Source organism: Taudactylus pleione, unplaced genomic scaffold, assembly GCF_031769625.1.
Source record: "Taudactylus pleione unplaced genomic scaffold, aTauple2 ptg000054l, whole genome shotgun sequence".
NCBI classification, from domain to species: Eukaryota; Metazoa; Chordata; class Amphibia; order Anura; family Myobatrachidae; genus Taudactylus; species Taudactylus pleione.
In genome coordinates, this window is record NW_028284456.1 from 137,843 (window position 1) to 157,565 (window position 19,723).

The window sequence follows — 19,723 nt, forward strand, 5'->3', positions numbered from 1 at the left end:
CTTGCCTGTTTATGTAGGCCACGGTGGTAGCATTGTCCGACTGGACCTGCACCGGGTGACCCTGGAGAAACCGCTGTGCCTGCAGGAGAGCATTGAAGACCGCACGGAGTTCCAAGATATTTATTGGAAGCTCCGCTTCTGTCGGTGTCCACCTGCCCTGGAACAAGTGTGGACCCGAAACTGCTCCCCAGCCCCGAAGACTGGCGTCCGTTGTCAACAGGACCCAATTTGGAACCCAGAACGGACGTCCCTTGTTGAGGTGGGTCGTCTTTAACCACCAAGCAAGGGACAGGCGAACCTCCGGGGTGAGCACAATCGTCTGGAACTTCAGAGACTGAGGCAGCCCGTTCCACTTGGACAGGATCAGGTGCTGCAGAGGTCTGGAGTGAAACTGGGCGTATTCCACCATGTCGAACACCGACACCATGGAGCCCAGTAACCTCATCGCCGAGTGTAAGGACACCCGGCGGCTGTGCAGACAACTGCGCACCCTTGACTGTAAAGCAGAGATCTTGTCCTCCGTCACGAAGATCCTTTGCTGTCCCGAGTCCAATAAGGCTCCAAGATGTAGAATCCTCCGAGACGGGATTAGAGTGGACTTCTGCCAGTTGATTAGCCAGCCGTGCCGTTGCAGCAGTGCAATGGTCAGGTCCAAGTGGTGTAACAGGAGCTCTGGAGATCCTGCCACCAATAACAGGTCGTCCAAGTACGGCAACATGCGGACTCCTTGCAGCCGCAGAGAAGCCGCCATGACCGCCATAGCGTCCTGTATGTCCAATGACACCATGTAGTCCCCAGGTTCCAGCGCCAGAATGATGGACCGTAGGGTCTCCATCCGAAACTTCGGGACCCGCAAAGACTTGTTGAGTGCTTTGAGGTTGAGAATCGGACGATATGACCCATTGGGTTTCTGTACCAAAAATAGATTTGAATAGAAACCCTGGCCCCTCTGGGAGAATGGAACAGGCACTATAACTCCAGCCTGGAGCATAGTGTGCAATACCTTCCGCAGCTCCGTAGCCTTGTTCCGGTCTGATGGTAGACCCGTGGTGAAGAATCGAGCCGGGGGTCTGTGCCGGAAGGAGAGGGCGTACCCGTGAGAGACCACCTCCAGAACCCAAGTGTCTGTCGTAGTGAACGACCAACACCGGGAGAACTGCAGCAGGCGGCCTCCCACCCTGGGATCCCCCAAGGGGAGACCCGGACCGTCAGGCCGCAGGCTTGTCATCTGGCTTGGGGGCCGGACGTCTGGTACTCCATGCCTGTTTCCGGGGCTTGACCGATTTCTTAGGGCCAGCCTGTCGAGGAAACGACTGTGGTTTGGGCCTGCCCTGGGCCCTAGATGACCGAAAGGACGATGGTCCAGAACCAGAAGGAGCAGCGGCCGACGGGAGACAAGCAGATTTGGCTGCCGCCAGCGTGGCCACAATCTTATCCAGATCCGGACCGAAGAGAACTTCTCCGGTAAACGGCAACGCTTCCAGACCTTTCTTGGATCTGCGTCCGCCTTCCAGGATCGCAGCCACAAGTTGCGACGAGCAGCTACCGCTGCTGAAGAAATTCTAGACACCAGAGTACTAATGTCTAGAGCCGCCTCGTTGATGTAGGTGGCCGAATCACGGAGATTGCCAATCAACTCCGCCTGTTCGGCCGGACAGTCGGATTCAAAAGAAGCCTCTAATGAATCCGCCCAGCGCTCCATCGCTCTGGCAATCCAGCAAATGGCCATAGCCGGCCGTGCTGCCCCCCCTGCAAGGGAATAAGCGGACTTCAGGCAGATTTCTACCTTGCGGTCCGTAGCATCCTTAAGGGAGGACATGGATGGCATCGGCAATGTGGCACTACGGACAAGACGGGTCACGTGAGAATCCACCTGTGGAGGGGATTCACACTTAGCAAAATAATTATCCGCGAACGGATAAGCCACCGCCAGGCGTCTCTGCGGCTGGTATCTTTTGCCAGGTTGTTTCCACGCCTCCTCTAAATGGTCCACCAACTGACCCGAAAGAGGAAAGACTGTGGCATCGCCCTTCACATCTTTGAAAAAGGCATACTTAGATTTAGCCGCTGGGGGAACTTCGTCCTCAATCACCAAGGCTGTGCGGACCGCCCGAATAAGTCCAGGAATATATACTTTGGACTTAGCATCAGCGTCCTTAGTATGGAAAGGTTCCTGATCGTAAGGATCCAGAATCTCCCCATCATCAGACATCCCTTCGTCATCCTCCTAAGGAGCGGACAGAGACGCCACCGGCCTTTTATGAGGCCGCATCACAGACTCCCCTTGCAACACATCCGACAAGTGCTGTACAGAACTCGTCAGGGAGTTAACGCACGCTGGCTCCTGAGAACCCGGGAGCGGGGAAATAGGGAGACTGTGGGGTACCACCAATTGTCGTGGGAACCCCTGCATGGGTGACGACACCACAGACTGCTGGGACAAACCCATCGGAGTAAACGCGGGCTGCGGAGCTAACTGGCCCACTAAAGCTGTTAACGCCTGAGCGAAACAAGCCCAGGGCGGCTCCTGTACCGGTGCTGTAACCGTAATAGGCCGCGCCATGGACAAACACTGCCGGCAAAGGCCCTCCGCGCTACCCTCCCCCTCCGCTAACGGTACTTTGCACGTGGTACACTGTAGCCGGAGGGGAAAATCACTTTCAGACATGATGGCACCACGTATGTGACCTCTCTCACCAATTAAGTATTAAATAGGCGAGAGACCACCCTGCAGCACCGCACCGCAAGGGCTTTAGCAGAAAGAACAGGGACAGTAATAAAGCTGACAGTTTAGAGAAGAAAAGTTACAGGCAGCGCTAGCACAGTCACATACAATGCAGAGAAATAACAATTCCTGCACTAACAGCGCTGATCACTCAACTACACAGACACAGGGCCTGGTAGGACACAGCGCTGCATACACAGACCTGAGCCACAGCGGAGGAGAGGTATGCGGGGGGACCAGACCACGATGCTTCCTTCCAGACTTCCAGCAGCGTTCACCATGCGTTGCAGAGAAGATGGCCGCCGAGGAGCAGAGAGAAGCTGGCCTGGGGGAGGAGCGCTGACACAGGACCAGTCAGCACAGTGCAGAGAGGGCTGTGTGCAGCGGGGGAGGCGCCGGCTGTGAGACAGGGAAGGCGCGCTCCCCTGGCATGCATTTAACCCCTGGGACGCCGCAGCGCTACCGCTCTGCTGCGGTCCGCTGTCCCAGGGGGTAGTGGAAGCGCAGGTTGGTCGCCTGGCTCCACGCTGCAGCCAGTCCCCAGGGAGCCCCCTGCCTGGGGACTTCGGACCATGTGATCAGCGGGGACCCACCGCGGGACCCCGCTGCTTACCTCTGTCCCCCTTGAATCTGGCCATGGTCCGGAGCATCTGGGGTCACCGCTAGCTGTGACCCCAGACGCCCACCAGCATCCCCGGATCAGTACCGGCGTTCTGGTACCGGCGGGGTGTAGGGAAGACAGCATGGACGTCAGGACTGACTGTCCATGCTGTTCATCCAGATGTGCAGCCACAGCTGCATGAAGAAAAAGCTTCAGGGGCTCTTCTAGCCCCCACTCCAACAGGTGCACCCGACTCCGGCCGGGCACCAAACTAAACTGAGGTGCCTTGGCCCGGGGGCGGGGTATAGGAGGGGGACCTAGTGCATCCTGGGAGGCTGAAAGCTTAACTCTTTGGTGCCCTGCGACTGACGTCACACCTATACCCCAAGGTATCCTGTGGATACCCTATGGACCCTGAAGTAGAAATATGTTTTGATAACCGGAGGGTGGTAAAAGGTGGAACTTTAAAAGTAGGATATCTGGTGCACAGACAAACATTTATGATTAGGTTGTTGTGAAGAAATGTTTAGTAGGAAAAGAAGAGACAAGTGTAAGAGACATTTGCAGCAGGATAAGTAAATGCTTATTTTATTTTGTTGTTATGGTTCATCTAACACTGTTTATTTGTTTAGGCCAACAGGTTGATGTTTCGAACAGGAGGTGAGAGAACGTCGCTGGAGGTGTACTGTGCCTGAGATGACGATGGCCAGAGAGTGATTTCTCATACAGTCCAGGAAGACAGAGTTACAAGATCTGATGGCACAACCATTACATACATCTATGCGTATTCTGCAAAACTGAACTTGTGCCTTATATTGGTTGGATCCACACTCACCAATATTCAAGACTTTTCCAACATTTCATTAAACTGAAATTTATTTTACTGATAATTATCTTATAAGTAACTGATATATTTGATGTAATCATATGTACAGTATTATTCACTGTTTTATTAGAGTATTCATATGATATAAAGGAATATAGGTAGAGAGTTAGAAATGACAAGAGTTTAGTGAGGCTTATTGACAGATTCTGCAATACAGCCAAAGTGGTCCAAGTCCTGAATGGAAATGTTGCTTAGTGGGATTTTATATTAGTTGTTATATGGAATCATAGTACTAACCTTATTATATTATATTATATATGTTGTTATATTCTGTGTAAGGATAAGTAGTGAAAGTACACTAGAAGTTTAGAATTTGTAATGGGGATCAAGGTATTTATTTGTGCAGGGAAATGTAACACGCTGGATTCTGCTAAATTGATGCAGATTAGGAGAAAAGATTCCTATGAGAACATGATATAAATGTCTTCCACACCATAAGCCCAAGCGTGGACTGTATTGGGAGAGCAAAATGGCTACTGACAGCCATTTTCATTCATGGTTCTTATATGTGTATCAGACATGAGGTAGTGCATCAGGCATGAAATGGTACAGGAAAGTGGAAAGTAGACAAGCCATAAATACTTTAGGTGTTGTCTTTTGCGATGTACGCCTGCATTAAGTTTTTAGAAAGTCCTTATCAGTAGTTAACCAATACAGTTGTTTGAAGTAGGTTTATACCCATATTAGTAAAAGTTAGCTGGGTATGACAAAGGAGAGTCCAGCAGCCTGCCCTTTGCCTGGATCAGTCTGCAGCTGGTGGCCAGGAAATTGTTCGTTCCAGCTCTACTCTGAATAGAGACGAGGCTCTTGGTTTGTGTAAACATTTATATTCCGAAGCTAAGTAACTTATTCTTTTATATCTTGTTATTTGTTGTAATAAATAAAAAATGTTCAAGATACTGGTTTGTGTGGCTTAATCAAACATTTTGTATCCAAGAACCTTATTTCGGTCCACCGGGAACACCTGTCATTGCCCCCCCCCACCTGCGAAGACTGGTTTTCGTGGTGAGAAGCACCCAATTTGGAATCCAGAATGGGCTACCTTTGTCTACATGATACTTTTGTAGCCACCACGAGAGAGAGAGCGCGCGAGAGAGAGCGCGCACGCAAACCTCTGTAGTGAGAAGGATCCTTTGGGATCTTATTAGATGATACGCTCTGTTCCACCTGAAAAGAATCTTTTGCAGAGGCCTGGAATGGAACCGAGAATATCCCGCCATGTCGATGGTGGATACCATCGACCCCAGGACCTGAAATCGCTGATAGAATAGATACCCTTCGCTTGTGTAGCAAGTTGCGTATTCGCGATGATAGGGCCACAATCTTGTCCTCTGGCAGAAATACCCTTTGATTTCTTCCAATTGATGATCCATCCTTGCTTCTGTAGGCAGGCAATGGTCAGTTGGAGATAGTGTTGTAAAACAACTGGAGACTGTGCCAATATCAGAAGGTCACCCAGATATGTTAGACTACCTCAGGCATCGGGGAATCGGAATTCTGTCACAACCGCTATTATTTTGGTAAAGACCCGAGGTGCCATTGAGAGACCAAAGGGTAGTGCCTGAAATTGGTAATGTTGCAGGACAGAAAACTGTATAAAATTTGGTGGGATGGTGTAATAGGCACATGCAGGCTCCATTTCCAAAATAATTGATCAAAGAGTTTCCATACGGAACTTGGGTACAAGGATAAACTTGAGAGTTTTTACATATAGAAAAGGGCAATGAGACCCATTCAGTTTCTTAACCAAAAATAGCTTGAAATAATAACCCCTTCCTTGCTGAAACACAGGAACCAGAATGACCACCCCTGCCTGCAGCAGGGAGTAAATGGCCTCCTGAAGAGTCAAGGCCTTGATCGCATCTGATGGGGCATTTGAACAAAAAAAAAAAAAAAAAAAACTTCTAGTGAGGATGCTTCTGGAAAGTGAGGGCATACCCCTGCTAGCACACTTTTCAGACCCAGGAGTCTGTTGTTGAATGCCAATAATCTGCAAAGCAAAATTGAATAAGTTGGCCGCCCACCCTGGGATCCCCCAAGAGGAGGCTCGCCCCATCAGGCAGAAGGTTTGTCGTCCGGGTTAGGAGCTGGATGTCTGCCGAGCCCAAACCTCTTAGTTGCCTCATTGTCCTGCAAAAACTAGACTACCTTGAAGACTACTTCCTTTGCTCGTCCCTGGGGACGAAAGGACAGAAAATAAAACTGCCTAGACTTTAATATAGCCGTAGATGGCAGACCTGCAGATTTTGAAGCTGCCAGAGTACCCATTACCTTATCTAACAATGCCCCATAAAGTACATTTCATAGAAAGGTAATGATTCCAGAGACTTCTTTGATCCTGTACCAGCTTTCCAGGACCTTAACCAAAAGACCCTACGAGCCACCACTGAGGCTGCCGATGTTTTAGAAGATAAGAGTCCCGCATCTATTGCAGCTCCTCCCAAATAGGAGGCTGCTTCCCGTATGTGGGAGATATATGCGAGCTGTTTTCTGGTAGAGAATCCTTCAATGCCCCCATTCATTCTTGAACTGCTTTGGCTACCCAAGCCCCAGCCATAGCTGGACAAGCAACAGCTACAGATGAAAATATTGCCTTAAGACATGCTTCACTTTTCCTAACTGTAGGATCCTTAAGAGAAGATGCTGACTGAATAAGCAACATAGCATTCCTGAGCATCCACAGTAGGAGGGATTTCCCACTTAGTACATTCAGAAGCTGGGAAAGGATACAACGCATTCGGTATGAAAAGCCGGCTGCCGCATGACCGGCAGATCGATTCCCGGCTGCGACAGCCAGACAAAAGATCGGAGCCCGGCAGCGCTGGAAATCCCGATCGTCCCTAAGGTAAGTACTTACTTAGGTAACCACCCTTCCTTAGGAGTGCCTAACCCTAACCTCCCTTCCCCGCTGCCTAAACCTAAGACCCCGGGGGGGGGTGCCTAACCCTAAGTCCCACCCAGGGGTGCCTAACCCTCCCTCCCCCTAGCCTAACACTAATCCTCCCAGGGGGTGCCTAACCCTAATTCCCCCCTGGGTGCCCTGAACCTAACCCTCCCCCCCACACCGACTGTCCGCTCGCGGCGCCCGGCGTCGGGAAAATGACATGCGTCTAGATTTTAGATGCCTGTCATTTAACCCTAGGCGGGATAGAGGATTCGTGAAGCCGACAGTCGGGATTGCGGCCACCGGCTTCCTAAACGTATCCAGATACAACGATTCTAAGCTTTTAGTAATATTAAACTGTTTATCCGGGTTACCCCATGCATCTTCCTGTAGAGCTAGGATTGATTTGACTGCCCTCACCAAAGGAGGAACATCCATTGTAGAAGGATGGTCCTCCTCTGCCGAGCTAGATCCCGAAGAAGAACCCTGCGCATCATCTGATTCCTCAGATGATGCGTCTGAATCCATATGCTGAACAGACCAATAAAAAGAACTTCTGTTCAGGCGCCTTAGTGACTACCGGTCTGCTCGCAACAGCTGACTGACTTGAGTGGGCATAAGCATCCATCCAGGATGTATAGGAGGTGCAAGCATAGCATGCTGTGGGTACCCCATATACAAGGAGGCAGCATGGGAGTAGCCATACAATTCACAAACTGCTTCATACCTGAGACGAGGACGACACCCAAGATGGCTCCTGTACAGGGACTGGCATACTGGACTGGTGAGGTGGCTCTTTATAACAAATAGCAAACAATCCTTTATAAAGTCCTGAGAGGACAAGCCCGCCAAACAGGATTTACATGAAACCAGCACAGAGGCCTCCCCCTCCTGAATCTCTTTACTTTTTGACATATAAATTATAATGGTAACAATGCAAAGCAATGTAATGTGACAACTTCACAAACAAGTAAATAAAAATAACCTGCGACAGAGGGATGAGGAGAAAAACAGTGATAGTTATAAAGGAGTCACAAATAAAAGGCAGTATTAACAGCAGCTAGCAAACAGTCACATACAATGCATATGCAATTTAGTTGCAATTTGCTCTGAATCAAGTACTCGAAACATGATGCTTGGTAGAATATAGAGCACTATATACCTGACCCAGGGGAGAGTTATACAGGGAGACATGAGGCGGGTAGAAGGAGCGACCCAAACGTACGAAAAACCTTTGCGTCTGGGTCAGGGGAGGAGTTGCCGGGGGAGAACCTACCTCCCCTAAGCGGCATCAACCAGCCGAGTACGCTGGTCTCATGGCAGTAGAAGCGCCCGCTGCCGATCCCCGGCGTTAGACAATAAGGCCCCGATGGTCTAGTGAGGATGCGGACGCTCCAGGCCCTCACTGCAGCGGCTTCCGGTTAGTCTCCGGTGCCGGAAAGACTGCCAAGCGCAATTCCCCGTAAGCGAGGAATCGCCTGACCAGTCATCTCTGTGCGTCCGGGTGCAGTCCGGGCCCCAGCATCGCTGCTAGCAAGTTCTGCAATGACCCACCAAAATCACCAGAGATGTTACTAATATTGCAGCCTGGCAAAAGTCGACTGATTCGCAGTGCATGAGTCTTAATTCAGACGCACAGCACTACTAACTCATAAATTAAATAAAACAGTGTGTCTCAATCCTGCTGCACCAAACAACTGAATGCCTGTAGCCAGGGGCGGGGTATATGTGGAGGAGGACCAGAAGCATCGTGGGAGCTGAAAGCTTTAACTGTTTGGTGCCTGGATCACTCCAACCACATTATCCCCATGGTATCACTGTGGACCCCTATGGAGCCTGAAGACCTTTCTGTAGGTGAAGACTCCCTGGATGTAGTTCATGCTCTCCATATCTATGTGGAGCGTATGAACTCTATGTGAAAACCATATAACACAAAAAGATTCTGATTTTCTAAAACAACGATGGCCAGCTAACAAACACTCTGGATAGATGATTGACTATCTTTCAGGTATACACACAGGCTGAACTCCCTGTTCCAAACACGGTGACAGCACTTTCTACTCGGTCTGTAGGGACATCATGGACGTTTTAGTCGTGATGCCTCTGACCAATTGTGCAAGGCAGCCACATGGTCTTGTTAACCCTTTTCTCAGGTTCTACGCCTTTGATACTTTTGCCTCTCAGGATGCTTCCTTTGGGCGACTAGTTCTCCTTTCTGCTCAGGAGCGTCCCTACCTTTAGGGGAACTGCTTTAGGACATCCCCATGGTATCCCTGTGGACCCCTATGGAGCCTGAAGAAGGAAACTATAGACATTCTTTTGTCGACGTGTTAAATATCGATATTGTGAATTTTAGCCATGTTGACATTTTTTTGTAATGTCAGTTGTCGACCTAAATATGTTCTTTATTATAGTTTGTCAAGTATGTTATTTACTGTAGTTTTGTATTTCACTTGCCTTCAACTACATTTTATGTATAATAAGTAATCCCTCAACGTAGGCCGCTGTGGAAACTTGTTGCGCTCTATAAACTATTAAAAAGGAGAATTTCATGCAATCATACTAAATCAACTGCATTTTATAAAAAGGTACAAAATTTGCTGTTAAAAAGTTTCTGGTACTGTAGCGGTTTATTGGCTGTAGGTATGTGCAGGCTGCTTCTACCATTAACCATCCTAAGTTTGCCTAGGGTACCTAAAACATTGAATGATTGTCATCAAATTATTTTTATTATCAATGCAGCATGCACACTTAGGATCCACTAACATGAAGAAACAGCATCCAGCAGTTTCTCATCTGTGAACCAGCTAAACTCCTGATGCAGCTACAGTCCTCAGTGCCAGTGAGGGGCTGTTGAGAGAAGTCACAGTTGTCACTGCCCAGCTTTGGGGGCAACTCCATTTCTCCCGATGTTGGGTTGCAAAGTGCAGATACGCACAAAGCTGTATACTACGGTAACCATAGTAACATCTGATTTTCTTGAGCACCTCCATGAGGCATGAGGTAAAAATCTTCAGCGGTTATGGTCGCAATGTGCTGCTGCATATTGCATGTCACTGCGGAATTGCCCTCTCAGAATGGAGTAAACCTGCTCAAGAAGCTGCTGGAAGGAATAATTTATATACATTTTTCTAGTTGAGGGGCAGTGAGGGGGGAGCTGCTATAGTTTAAAATTTATAGCGCAACACTATATAAAAACAGACTTGCTGACTTTTTGGCTGCCCCATCCGTGAGAGGGCAGGCAAGTCAGCGATGCAGGGGGCATGGTGGCGGCAATTTTGAGTGGTGCGGGGATGTAACGGCGCGATTGCATCATCGTGGACCAACCCTTAGCTATACAATGCAGGGATTACTGGTATAGTAAAGCAGGGGACGGAGTTATGATGACATGATTCAGCGCAAATCGAGTCATGGGCCCCCCGAATGATCTGCTATCACGCCAACTGCAGGAAGGGTGTGAGGTATTTTCCCGATGGTTGCGGCTGACCGGGAGACTTGCCCTCTCTCACGGGTGGCTAGGAGCACAACCCGATTTTCGGGAGCCTCCCGGTCATTGCAGGAGAGTCGGCAAGTATGCATAAAAAAAAAAAAAAAAGAATGTTGCAGTTTCATTTTAGCATGTGCAGTGTTCATTCTTTGGCCTATAGTATTCAGTATGTGGAGTAGTTTTACAAACTTGTAATATTTCTTGTTCTCTGCAGAAGGAAGGGGAGTCTAAGGCATTTAAAGAGTGAGCAGAGTTGGGACATTATCAACCTTTTGACTATCAGAAAGGTCACCACCACAATGTTGACAATTATGATGTTGACATTGTCAAAATGTCAGCAGACAATGCGTCGACACGCTTGCAATGTTAAATTGTGAAAAGTTGACATGGTCAGAATGTAGACATTAGGGTTAGGAACTAGAGCTACAGTGGCCAACCTGTGGCTGCTGAAGAGACACATGGGGGGGCTGCTGAAGAGACACATGGGGGGGCTGCTGAAGGATTGTATTACTGTATGTGAATATGGGTTGTGTATTTCATGTGGATTTGTTTTTATCAATGTTTTTTTTAATATTGTTCTGGCTTTTTCTTTCCCTTTAATAGTTACCTCCACAGTTGTTATGTGCATGCGCCTTTTTTGCATGTGCCTCTTCGGTGAGCGCATGATCTCGGTTCTTTGACATACCTACAGATATTGTTGGGTTCTTTGCCTCTGACTGGTTGGCCACCCCTGCACTAGAGGGATCGGAGGTCTGACTCGGAAGTGCTGCCACATGACTGCCGGGATCCGGAAGCCAGGCTGGAGCCGCCAGATGCAGGAAAGTCACCGCAGGGCCATTAGGGAAGATAAGTCGACATTAAGCATGTAAAAACAGGGGGGATGTCAACATATCATACCACATAGTGGTCAAAGTGGAAATTTTGAAGTTGGGGTATGGAAATATCAGGGGAGCTTTACTTAGGCAGGCCAAAATTCTAAGCCCCCCAGATATTTCCATACCACTACAAAAACATGACCGTGACCTGGGCCTAATGCCCAGGGTCATGGGCTCTCTACCCACCTAAAAAGCACCACAGGCCTGAGGTTTGACTGCACCCACGGGCCTAGTGCCCAACAACCCTGTTAAGGCCTAGGGAGCGTTAAAGTGAATGTGGCTGAAGCAAGCTACCATGGCGCTGGGAAACACTGCAGTGGGGAGCTTTTGCTTAGCTCTTTAACCTTTCCACCACTGCAGCATTCTCTGGTCTTCAGCTTCTTGGCGCTGGCCAATCAGGGGTACCGGTGGTATTTTGAATTTTGGCACCGACCGCCAGCCAATCACAGCTCTTGGACCGGCAGCCAACCAGTGGAGGTCGCTTGGCCACCCCTAAATGGCGGTCTCTCAACGAACTATGACTGGCTTGCGGTCAGCGCCAAATTCATAACTCCGTCAGCATTGATAGATGAAAGTTTAATACTGGCTCAAATTAGGTGCTCAAATGCAGGTTACACTTTTCCAAGGTGTAAATTGTGCCTTTCATAATACAGTCTCCTGACTGATACATCACATAATAAAATGATGTGCTGAATATTGCTTTAGTCATTAAAAAGTGTCCTACCATGCATGCCACTGTTCCAGAGTTTGATAGGGAAGATTGTTGGAGTGGTCTGACCTCTTCAACGTTAAGTCTGTGATCTCCAGCATCCTGCATTAAAAGAAGGATTGGCCAATTTTTAAGACACTGGAGAACCCAATTTGGTTATGATTTACAGTTCAAACAGAATGGCATGGAAATTAAAATCTGCCTACATCATAGAAGACATTACATGAGATACATCTAGAACAGTGGTTTTCAATCAATTCCCCAGTTGATATACCCTGCCAGCCAATTTGCATTCCTTGTACCGTTAATATTTCCAAACCAATAATGATAATTTTAAAAAGGGGGCCAATGACAGAAGGAATTGTACATGTATTGCTCACTTGTTACATTTTCTTTTTTTTAAGAAATAAACAATCCACAAATGCGCTTTTACTTTGAAAGAGTGGTCGACTTTTATCTGGTTATCAGGGTCCTACTGTGGCGCATGGTGCTAGAGACCCCTAGGTGTCTGAATGTCCCATCATTGCAGAAAGTTTTCAGAGTACCCTTGAATGTTACAGTGAGCACCCTGAGGAGTACTAGCACCCCAGGCTGAAAACAGCTGACCTACAATAACAGATTATTATATCTGCTCCTATGACCAGCTAAACCAGAAACCAGTTAGACCTCGTGCACACATGCATTATTTCAACATATCCAACACATTCTCAAATCTTACTAATATTACTATACTAGATGAGCACTTTCCAGATCAACGCCTGCACTCTATTAGAGATGAACGAACTATAACGTTATGTACGTGCTTTAAAGAGCATTGTAATTCAGCTCCTGTTTGTGAGAGCTACTTTATAAGATATACAGTCAGGTGCATAAATATTGGGACATTGACAGAATTTTCATATTTTGGCCATAATTCACCACCACAATGGCTTTGAAATGAAACAAAGATGTGCTTTAACTGCATACTTTCAGATTTAATTTTAGGGTAATTACATCCAAATCAGGTGAACGGTGTAGGAATTACAACGGTTTCTATATGTGCCTCCCACTTTTTAAGGGGCCAAAAGTAATGGGACAAACTAAACAATCCTAAATCTAACTTTCACCTTTTTAATACTTTGTTGCAAATCCTTTGCAGGCAATTACAGCCTGAAGTCTGGAACGCATAGACATCACCAGACGCTGGGTTTCATCCCTGGTGATGCTCTGCCAGCCCTCTACTGCAAATGTCTTCAGTTCCTGCTTGTTCTTGGGGCATTTTCCCTTCAGTTTTGTCTTCATCAAGTGAAATGCATGCTCAATCGGATTCAGGTCAGGGGATTGACTTGGCCATTGCATAACATTCCACTGTTTAGCCTTAGAAAACTCTTTGGTTGCTTTTGCAGTATGCTTCGGGTTATTGTCCATCTGCACTGTGAAGTGCCGTCCAACGAGTTCTGAAGCATTTGACTGAATATGAGCATATAATATTGCCCGAAACACTTCAGAATTCATTCTGCTGCTTTTGTCAGCAGTCACATCATCAATAAATACAAGGGAACTAGTTCCATTGGCAGCCATACATGCCCACACCATGACACTACCACCACCATGCTTCACTGATGAGGTGGTATGTTTTGGATCATGAGCAGTTCCTTTCCTTCTCCATACTCTTCTCTTCCCATCACTCTGGTACAAGTTGATCTTTGCCTCATCTGTCCATAGGATGTTGTTCCAGAACTGTAATGGCTTTTTTAGAATTTGTTTGGCAAACTCTAATCTGGTCTTCCTATTTTTGTGGCTCATCAATGGATTACATCTTGTGGTGAACCCTCTATATTCACTCTTGTGAAGTCTTCTCTTGATTGTTGACTTCTGACACATATACAGCTACCTTTATACAGCTACCTCCTGGAGAGTGTTCTTGATTTGGCCAACTGTTGTGAAGGGGTTTTTCTTCACCAGGGAAATTATTCTTCTGTCATCCACAACAGTTGTTTTCCGTGGTCTTCTGGGTCTTTTGGTGTTGCTGAGCTCTCTGGAACATTCTTAAAAAGAAAGAACACACCAAACAGTTGATTTGGCCACACCTAATGTTTTTGCTATCTCTCTGATGGGTTTGTTTTGATTTTTCAGCCTAATGATGGCTTGCTTCACTGATAGTGACAGCTCTTTGGATCTCATATTGAGAGTCGACAGCAACTGATTCCAAATGCAAATGTCACACCTAGAATCAACTCCAGACCTTTTACCTGCTTAATTGATAATGAAATAATGAGGGAATAGCCAACACCTGTCCATGAAATAGCTTTTGAGTTGATAGTCCCATTACTTTTGGCCCCTTAAAAAGTGGGAGGCACATATAGAAACCGTTGTAATTCCTACACTGTTCATCTGATTTGGATGTAATTACCCTCAAATTAAATCTGAAAGTCTGCAGTTAAAGCACATCTTGTTTGTTTCATTTCAAAACCATTGTGGTGGTGAATAGAGGCCAAAATATGAAAATTCTGTCATTGTCCCAATATTTATGCACCTGACTGTATAAAATGCATATTAAGACAAATTCTGAAATTCTATTTCTAGCTCTTTGTATGCAAGGAGATTGATTGTTAGCATTACAGGCTTTAGCAGTTACCATCCCAAATAGCATTTAGACAGCCAGCAACAAAATACTCCAGCAACAACAAAAAATTAAAGAACCTCCAAACAATTATGCTTTGCAGAGCATATTGGGAACAAACAGGGACAAAGTATGTAGTGGGTATTAAGTACCGCTGGTAATATGGGGTAAGGTTACTCCCTTAAGCTAAAAAGTCAAATAATAAGATACTTGCAGTAGATAAAGTAGAGGTCTTCACATATAAACTTTTTAAAGTTTTAATAAACATTCTAAGTCCAATTGACCATGAGACTTGCTTATAAACCACCATTAGTATAGGTGATTAACTGATACAATAGCATAAATGTGAAGGCAGCTATATAGACTACAGGAGAGAAGATAGTTGAACAGTGTTATGTGCTTTGTAGGCAAGATTTGGCTTATTTTATTTTTTTAAAGAAAACAAAAAAAACCCCTTTAACTTCAAATTTTCTTTGCCATTTCAACATCGTTAAGGGGAAATTAAATACTAGTTTTAAGCTTCTCATGTGCAAAGGCGTTGAGAAAAACTGCCACTCTTCCCTTCTTGTCATTTTGAAGCTGTTGTGAGCCTTGCAATGTCCTGAATGTCATTCCTTGCCCACAACAGGTGTAGCCATTGAACCAAAAGAAAAGTTTGCCTATCACCATTTCTCAGTAATATATTCATTTAGATCTTAAAAGGTATTTTATCAAAAGCCTCCATACTCCCTATATTAATCGAGGAATACAGCTAACTTGTCCTAATAGATCAATCACTTGGGATGACATTGCCCACATTTGTATCCTTGCCACTATAACATGTCCCAAATCTGATCATTTCATTGGAAGTTCAAAGCTCAATAGAGCAGAACAGAATAATCCATTTGGAAATAAACAGCAAATAGTGAAACTATATTATACCTGGTAACAAAAACAGAAAGACTTTTGCTGTTAGTGCCAACATAATACTGCAAATCTTTATCTAACAAATAAAAATATGAGTATTTTATTCATCTTTTAATCAAAACATGTAAGCTTGCAGCCCGTCATCTAGGGACACCAATTCTCTGCAAGTTCCTACACTAGTAATATATGCCCAACACACCATTGGATTGCAAATAATTGCACTCACCTCTCAGGTACAGAGAGTAACATCTAGATGGGTGTGTAAACCACACACAGCTAGGCCTTTTATAGCCTTGACTGGAAGCAGTCATGATGGCTCTAGGCAAATTTTTTAAACAAAAGAAATAAGCCTTGCAGGCAAGATCTGACAATCTCAGTCACGATGCTCTGGAAATAGTTAGGATGCACGATAGATCGTGGGTCAATTTGGACAGTTTTAAACACCAAATCGTGCCCACGACTGCTGAGGAGCTGCTGGGGAGAGTTCAAGGAGAAATCGGACACGATATCACATCGTGACCACATCTCCTAGTGTGTGGGCACCTTAATATGTTCTGCTCCTTCAGCTGCACTGGACAGGAATCCCAAATTTCAGTTTTTCCAGGACAGTCCTTCTGAAAATCAGAATGAAGATTTTCTATGTACCCAGATTAACAGTGTGTGGGATTAGTACTGCAAACTGAAGCTATTGGTTTCTACTTGAACAAAATGGTATATATTTGAAGTGTCAAAATTAAGTGTTAATCGATAATGTAAAAATGTTCATTATACCTCCTCACTGTATTTTCTTTATTCTAGAGAACATTAAACAGTCACTGCATACGAAAGAATCCATTGTACTATAGTAATCAGTTCTATTGCAATATCGGCTTTTCTTTGTACAAAGTGCCAATAAAACTTTAACCCCTACATCAAAACGTTACATTAGATTTACATTTTCCCAAGAAAACTTACTGAGAAACCCAATAATGTTTAGATCCTGGGCAGCTCACAATAGAGGTCTAGCACTTTTACATTTCGTAAAATACTAAAATATTCATTCTTATTTTAAGATATTAGTCCTCAAATTATTGCAGTCATTACAAGAGTCTAATTTTCAGTTTCACTATGTAGCAAACTTCTGCAAACACTTCCTAGCTTCTCACAGTGGCAAAATCTCAGTCAGCCTATTATTTCATACCCTGCAGAAATATCAACACAGAGATGAAAAATAGATGAACAGATAAAACACCGTCAGCTATAGGACTTCAACAAATGCATTATCTTTGCATTTTAGGCATCCGTGATTAGATAGACATAAGACCAGCCATCTTAAATTGAAGATGTGAAGTGGGTATACATCTTCTTTAGCAACTGTTTTGAAGACACTTTCAAAGTTCACACCACTCACATTAAAAGCATTTTCAAACTTTAATGGTAATTTCACTCCAGCCTGTCTCATACCATACCACTCCACCAGTAGATTGGTGTCTTTCCTGGATTGCATATACTGTTTTATCTTTTCACTAATGCTATGGGTAATGTGCATGGAGCCCCCTGAAGTTTGTCAGGTCACCCATTGTGTTGAAAAGTTATACTAGTGGTCTAGCCATTATGCTAAACATGTGGAAAATTGCTGGTGATTAAAGGCAAAACAAATCCAAATTAATTGTGATTTTGCAGTCAAACTGATTGTAATATTTAAAAGTGACCTAGTAATTTCATAATTGATAGAGGGCCCAATTCAGCAGCGTACGCAATTGCAACTACATACGCAGATTGGCCGATAGTTCAGTACTGCGCATGCACCACACTGACCCAGCGCTGCAATTGAACTGCGATTACGCACGCCGATAGGAATCCATCACAGAGTGAGCAACAGGCCGTGAGCATTTGGGGGCGGTGACGGGGGAGTGGTTGCAGAAACGCAGGAGTTTCTGTCCGTTCGAACGGTGTTCTATGGGCGTGCAATAATTAGCTACTGCGATTGCATACGTAGCTTGAGTACTCACTGCGTACGACGAGACTTGCGACAGGTCAGACCTGTTGTAATTGTGCGCGACAGGCCGATGTTTTCCGAAGGTGACGATGAATACACAGGATTGCAAGGTATTACGGATGTGAGAAAGCAGCAGTGGGTGTCTCTATGCTGGCTGAGCGGTGGCAGGCATTAGCATACTTTTTCAGCTTCATTGCGTGCAATTGCAATCCACACTGGATCAGGCCTACAGTCAGGTAGTGTCTCATTTTATTTTGGTCTATCTGCTTTTGTCATCACATATGTGGTCATATAGCTTGTAGCACAGGACAAACATCCCAACATTACGCTTTTAGAATACATGAGTTGTGAAGACTTCTATAAACCCCAAAATATTCTTTATCTTTTGATTGATGAAGTCAAAAGTTAATAATTATGTAAGATCTTTCTGTCCTATGCCAGTGTGTGACTAAAACTTCACATTTATATATACTGTAATATTTACGACTTCTTTTCCTTTTAAACTTCAGTCAGCTAGAGTGCAGTGGTTCCCAAATTCCGCCATTACAGTCAATTTAACGATCTGGACTCAAGCATGGATATCCTTAAAGCCTGGACTGTAATGGCAGAGATGGGAAATACTGCGCTACACATTACAATGTATAAAACAGGACCCATGTATATTGCCCTTCCTTAGCCACTCCCCAAAATAGCACCAATCACAACCTTCAGTGTATGAAGATACTGCCTGCTTTCCTTTTATAAAATCTCCAAAACCTGTAATATTAAAATATTGAAAACTTTGCTTACACTAGATGTTATTTCTACAATTAAATTTGTTCAACTACTACTTATGAATACATATAGCAGAGGTTCCCAAACGTGGCCCTTAAGGCTCCACAACAGCTTAGGTTTTCGAGATATCCATGGTTGCGCACAGGTGGCTAAAACAAATTGACTGAGGTACTTATTAAGTCAGCTATGCTCAACCATGGATATCTCTAAAACCTGAACTGTTGGGGAGCCGTGAGGACTACGCTTGAAAACCTCTGACATATAGCATATGGACTCCATGCATAGACTGTATACTTAAGGTGCCTTCACACTAGGCGACATTTGACACGATTTGCCCGATTTCATATTTTACAAATCGTGTAAAATATGTCCAAATCGTGAGTGTGCACTCACGATGTACGTACCCGCTGGTCGTGCATCGTATCTTCAAATCTTGCCTGCTGCAGGCAAGATCTGCCAAACTCGAACACGATACACTGAAAAAAGTTAAGGATGCGCGATAGATCGTTTGTCACATTGGACACTTAACACCAAAATAGTGTCCAGGATTGCCGGGGAGCTGCTGGGGAGAGTTCAAGGGAAATCAGACACGAGATCGCATCGTGACCACATCGCATAGTGTGTAGGCACCTTTAGTCTCAGAGGACGTCCAGGAGTCTACAGAATTTTGAAGAGGAGTTCTGCACTCATGGCAGGGAATAGGGAGAACAGTCAGTGTGAATTGCGTTCACTGGACTGAATTGCTCAGACCTATGCTGAATTGCAGCATTTAGCTACAGTGTGTCAGTTCCATGACTACACAAATTGTGTAATTACACCCACCCATATACAGAGGGGTGTGAATTCTGAATATATTTTAATTTAAAACCATTCTGCTTCACAACTTTGTAGCTTCTGTGGTTTTATCAATGACCCTTAAAATATCTCACTCAACCTACGGACTTGGCTCCAACACTGCAGAAGCCTCTGTTTATAGCATGATGAGAGGTTTATGTACTAGGTTTGAATATTAAACAAAGCACATCATTCTACACCAATTGTGTCTTGCTCCTTTGTAATAATTTCTTACATCAGTGAAGAGTCACTTTCGCACGTATTTGGATTTGTAATCACTACAATAGTCTTGTGTAAAATAAAAACCTGATTAAAAAGCACATCTAAAATGCACTTTACTGCAGCTGTCCAGCAGGACTACTCACTGAATGTTAATTCCTGCAAGTGCCTTCCTCTATGTACATGTATGCACTGCAATATTCCACAGCCACAAAACACTAAAAGGTTTCTCAGATATACTAG

The 19,723-nt window shown here is 45.2% G+C and overlaps 1 protein-coding gene across 6 annotated transcripts in view; it reads right to left on the minus strand.

The window, feature by feature from the left end:
- The window catches only part of GRB10 (growth factor receptor bound protein 10), a 283,037-nt gene that overhangs the window by 98,263 nt on the left and 165,051 nt on the right, over positions 1-19,723 (minus strand). For 5 of the 6 annotated variants that reach the window (XM_088464156.1, XM_088464147.1, XM_088464146.1 and 2 more), the window contains one exon: positions 12,183-12,269. The exons of the other annotated variant lie outside the window; for it this stretch is intronic. In XM_088464156.1, the coding sequence (XP_088320282.1) occupies positions 12,183-12,269 (87 nt within the window). The remainder of the gene's footprint in view (positions 1-12,182; positions 12,270-19,723) is intronic. 6 annotated transcript variants of the gene reach the window in all.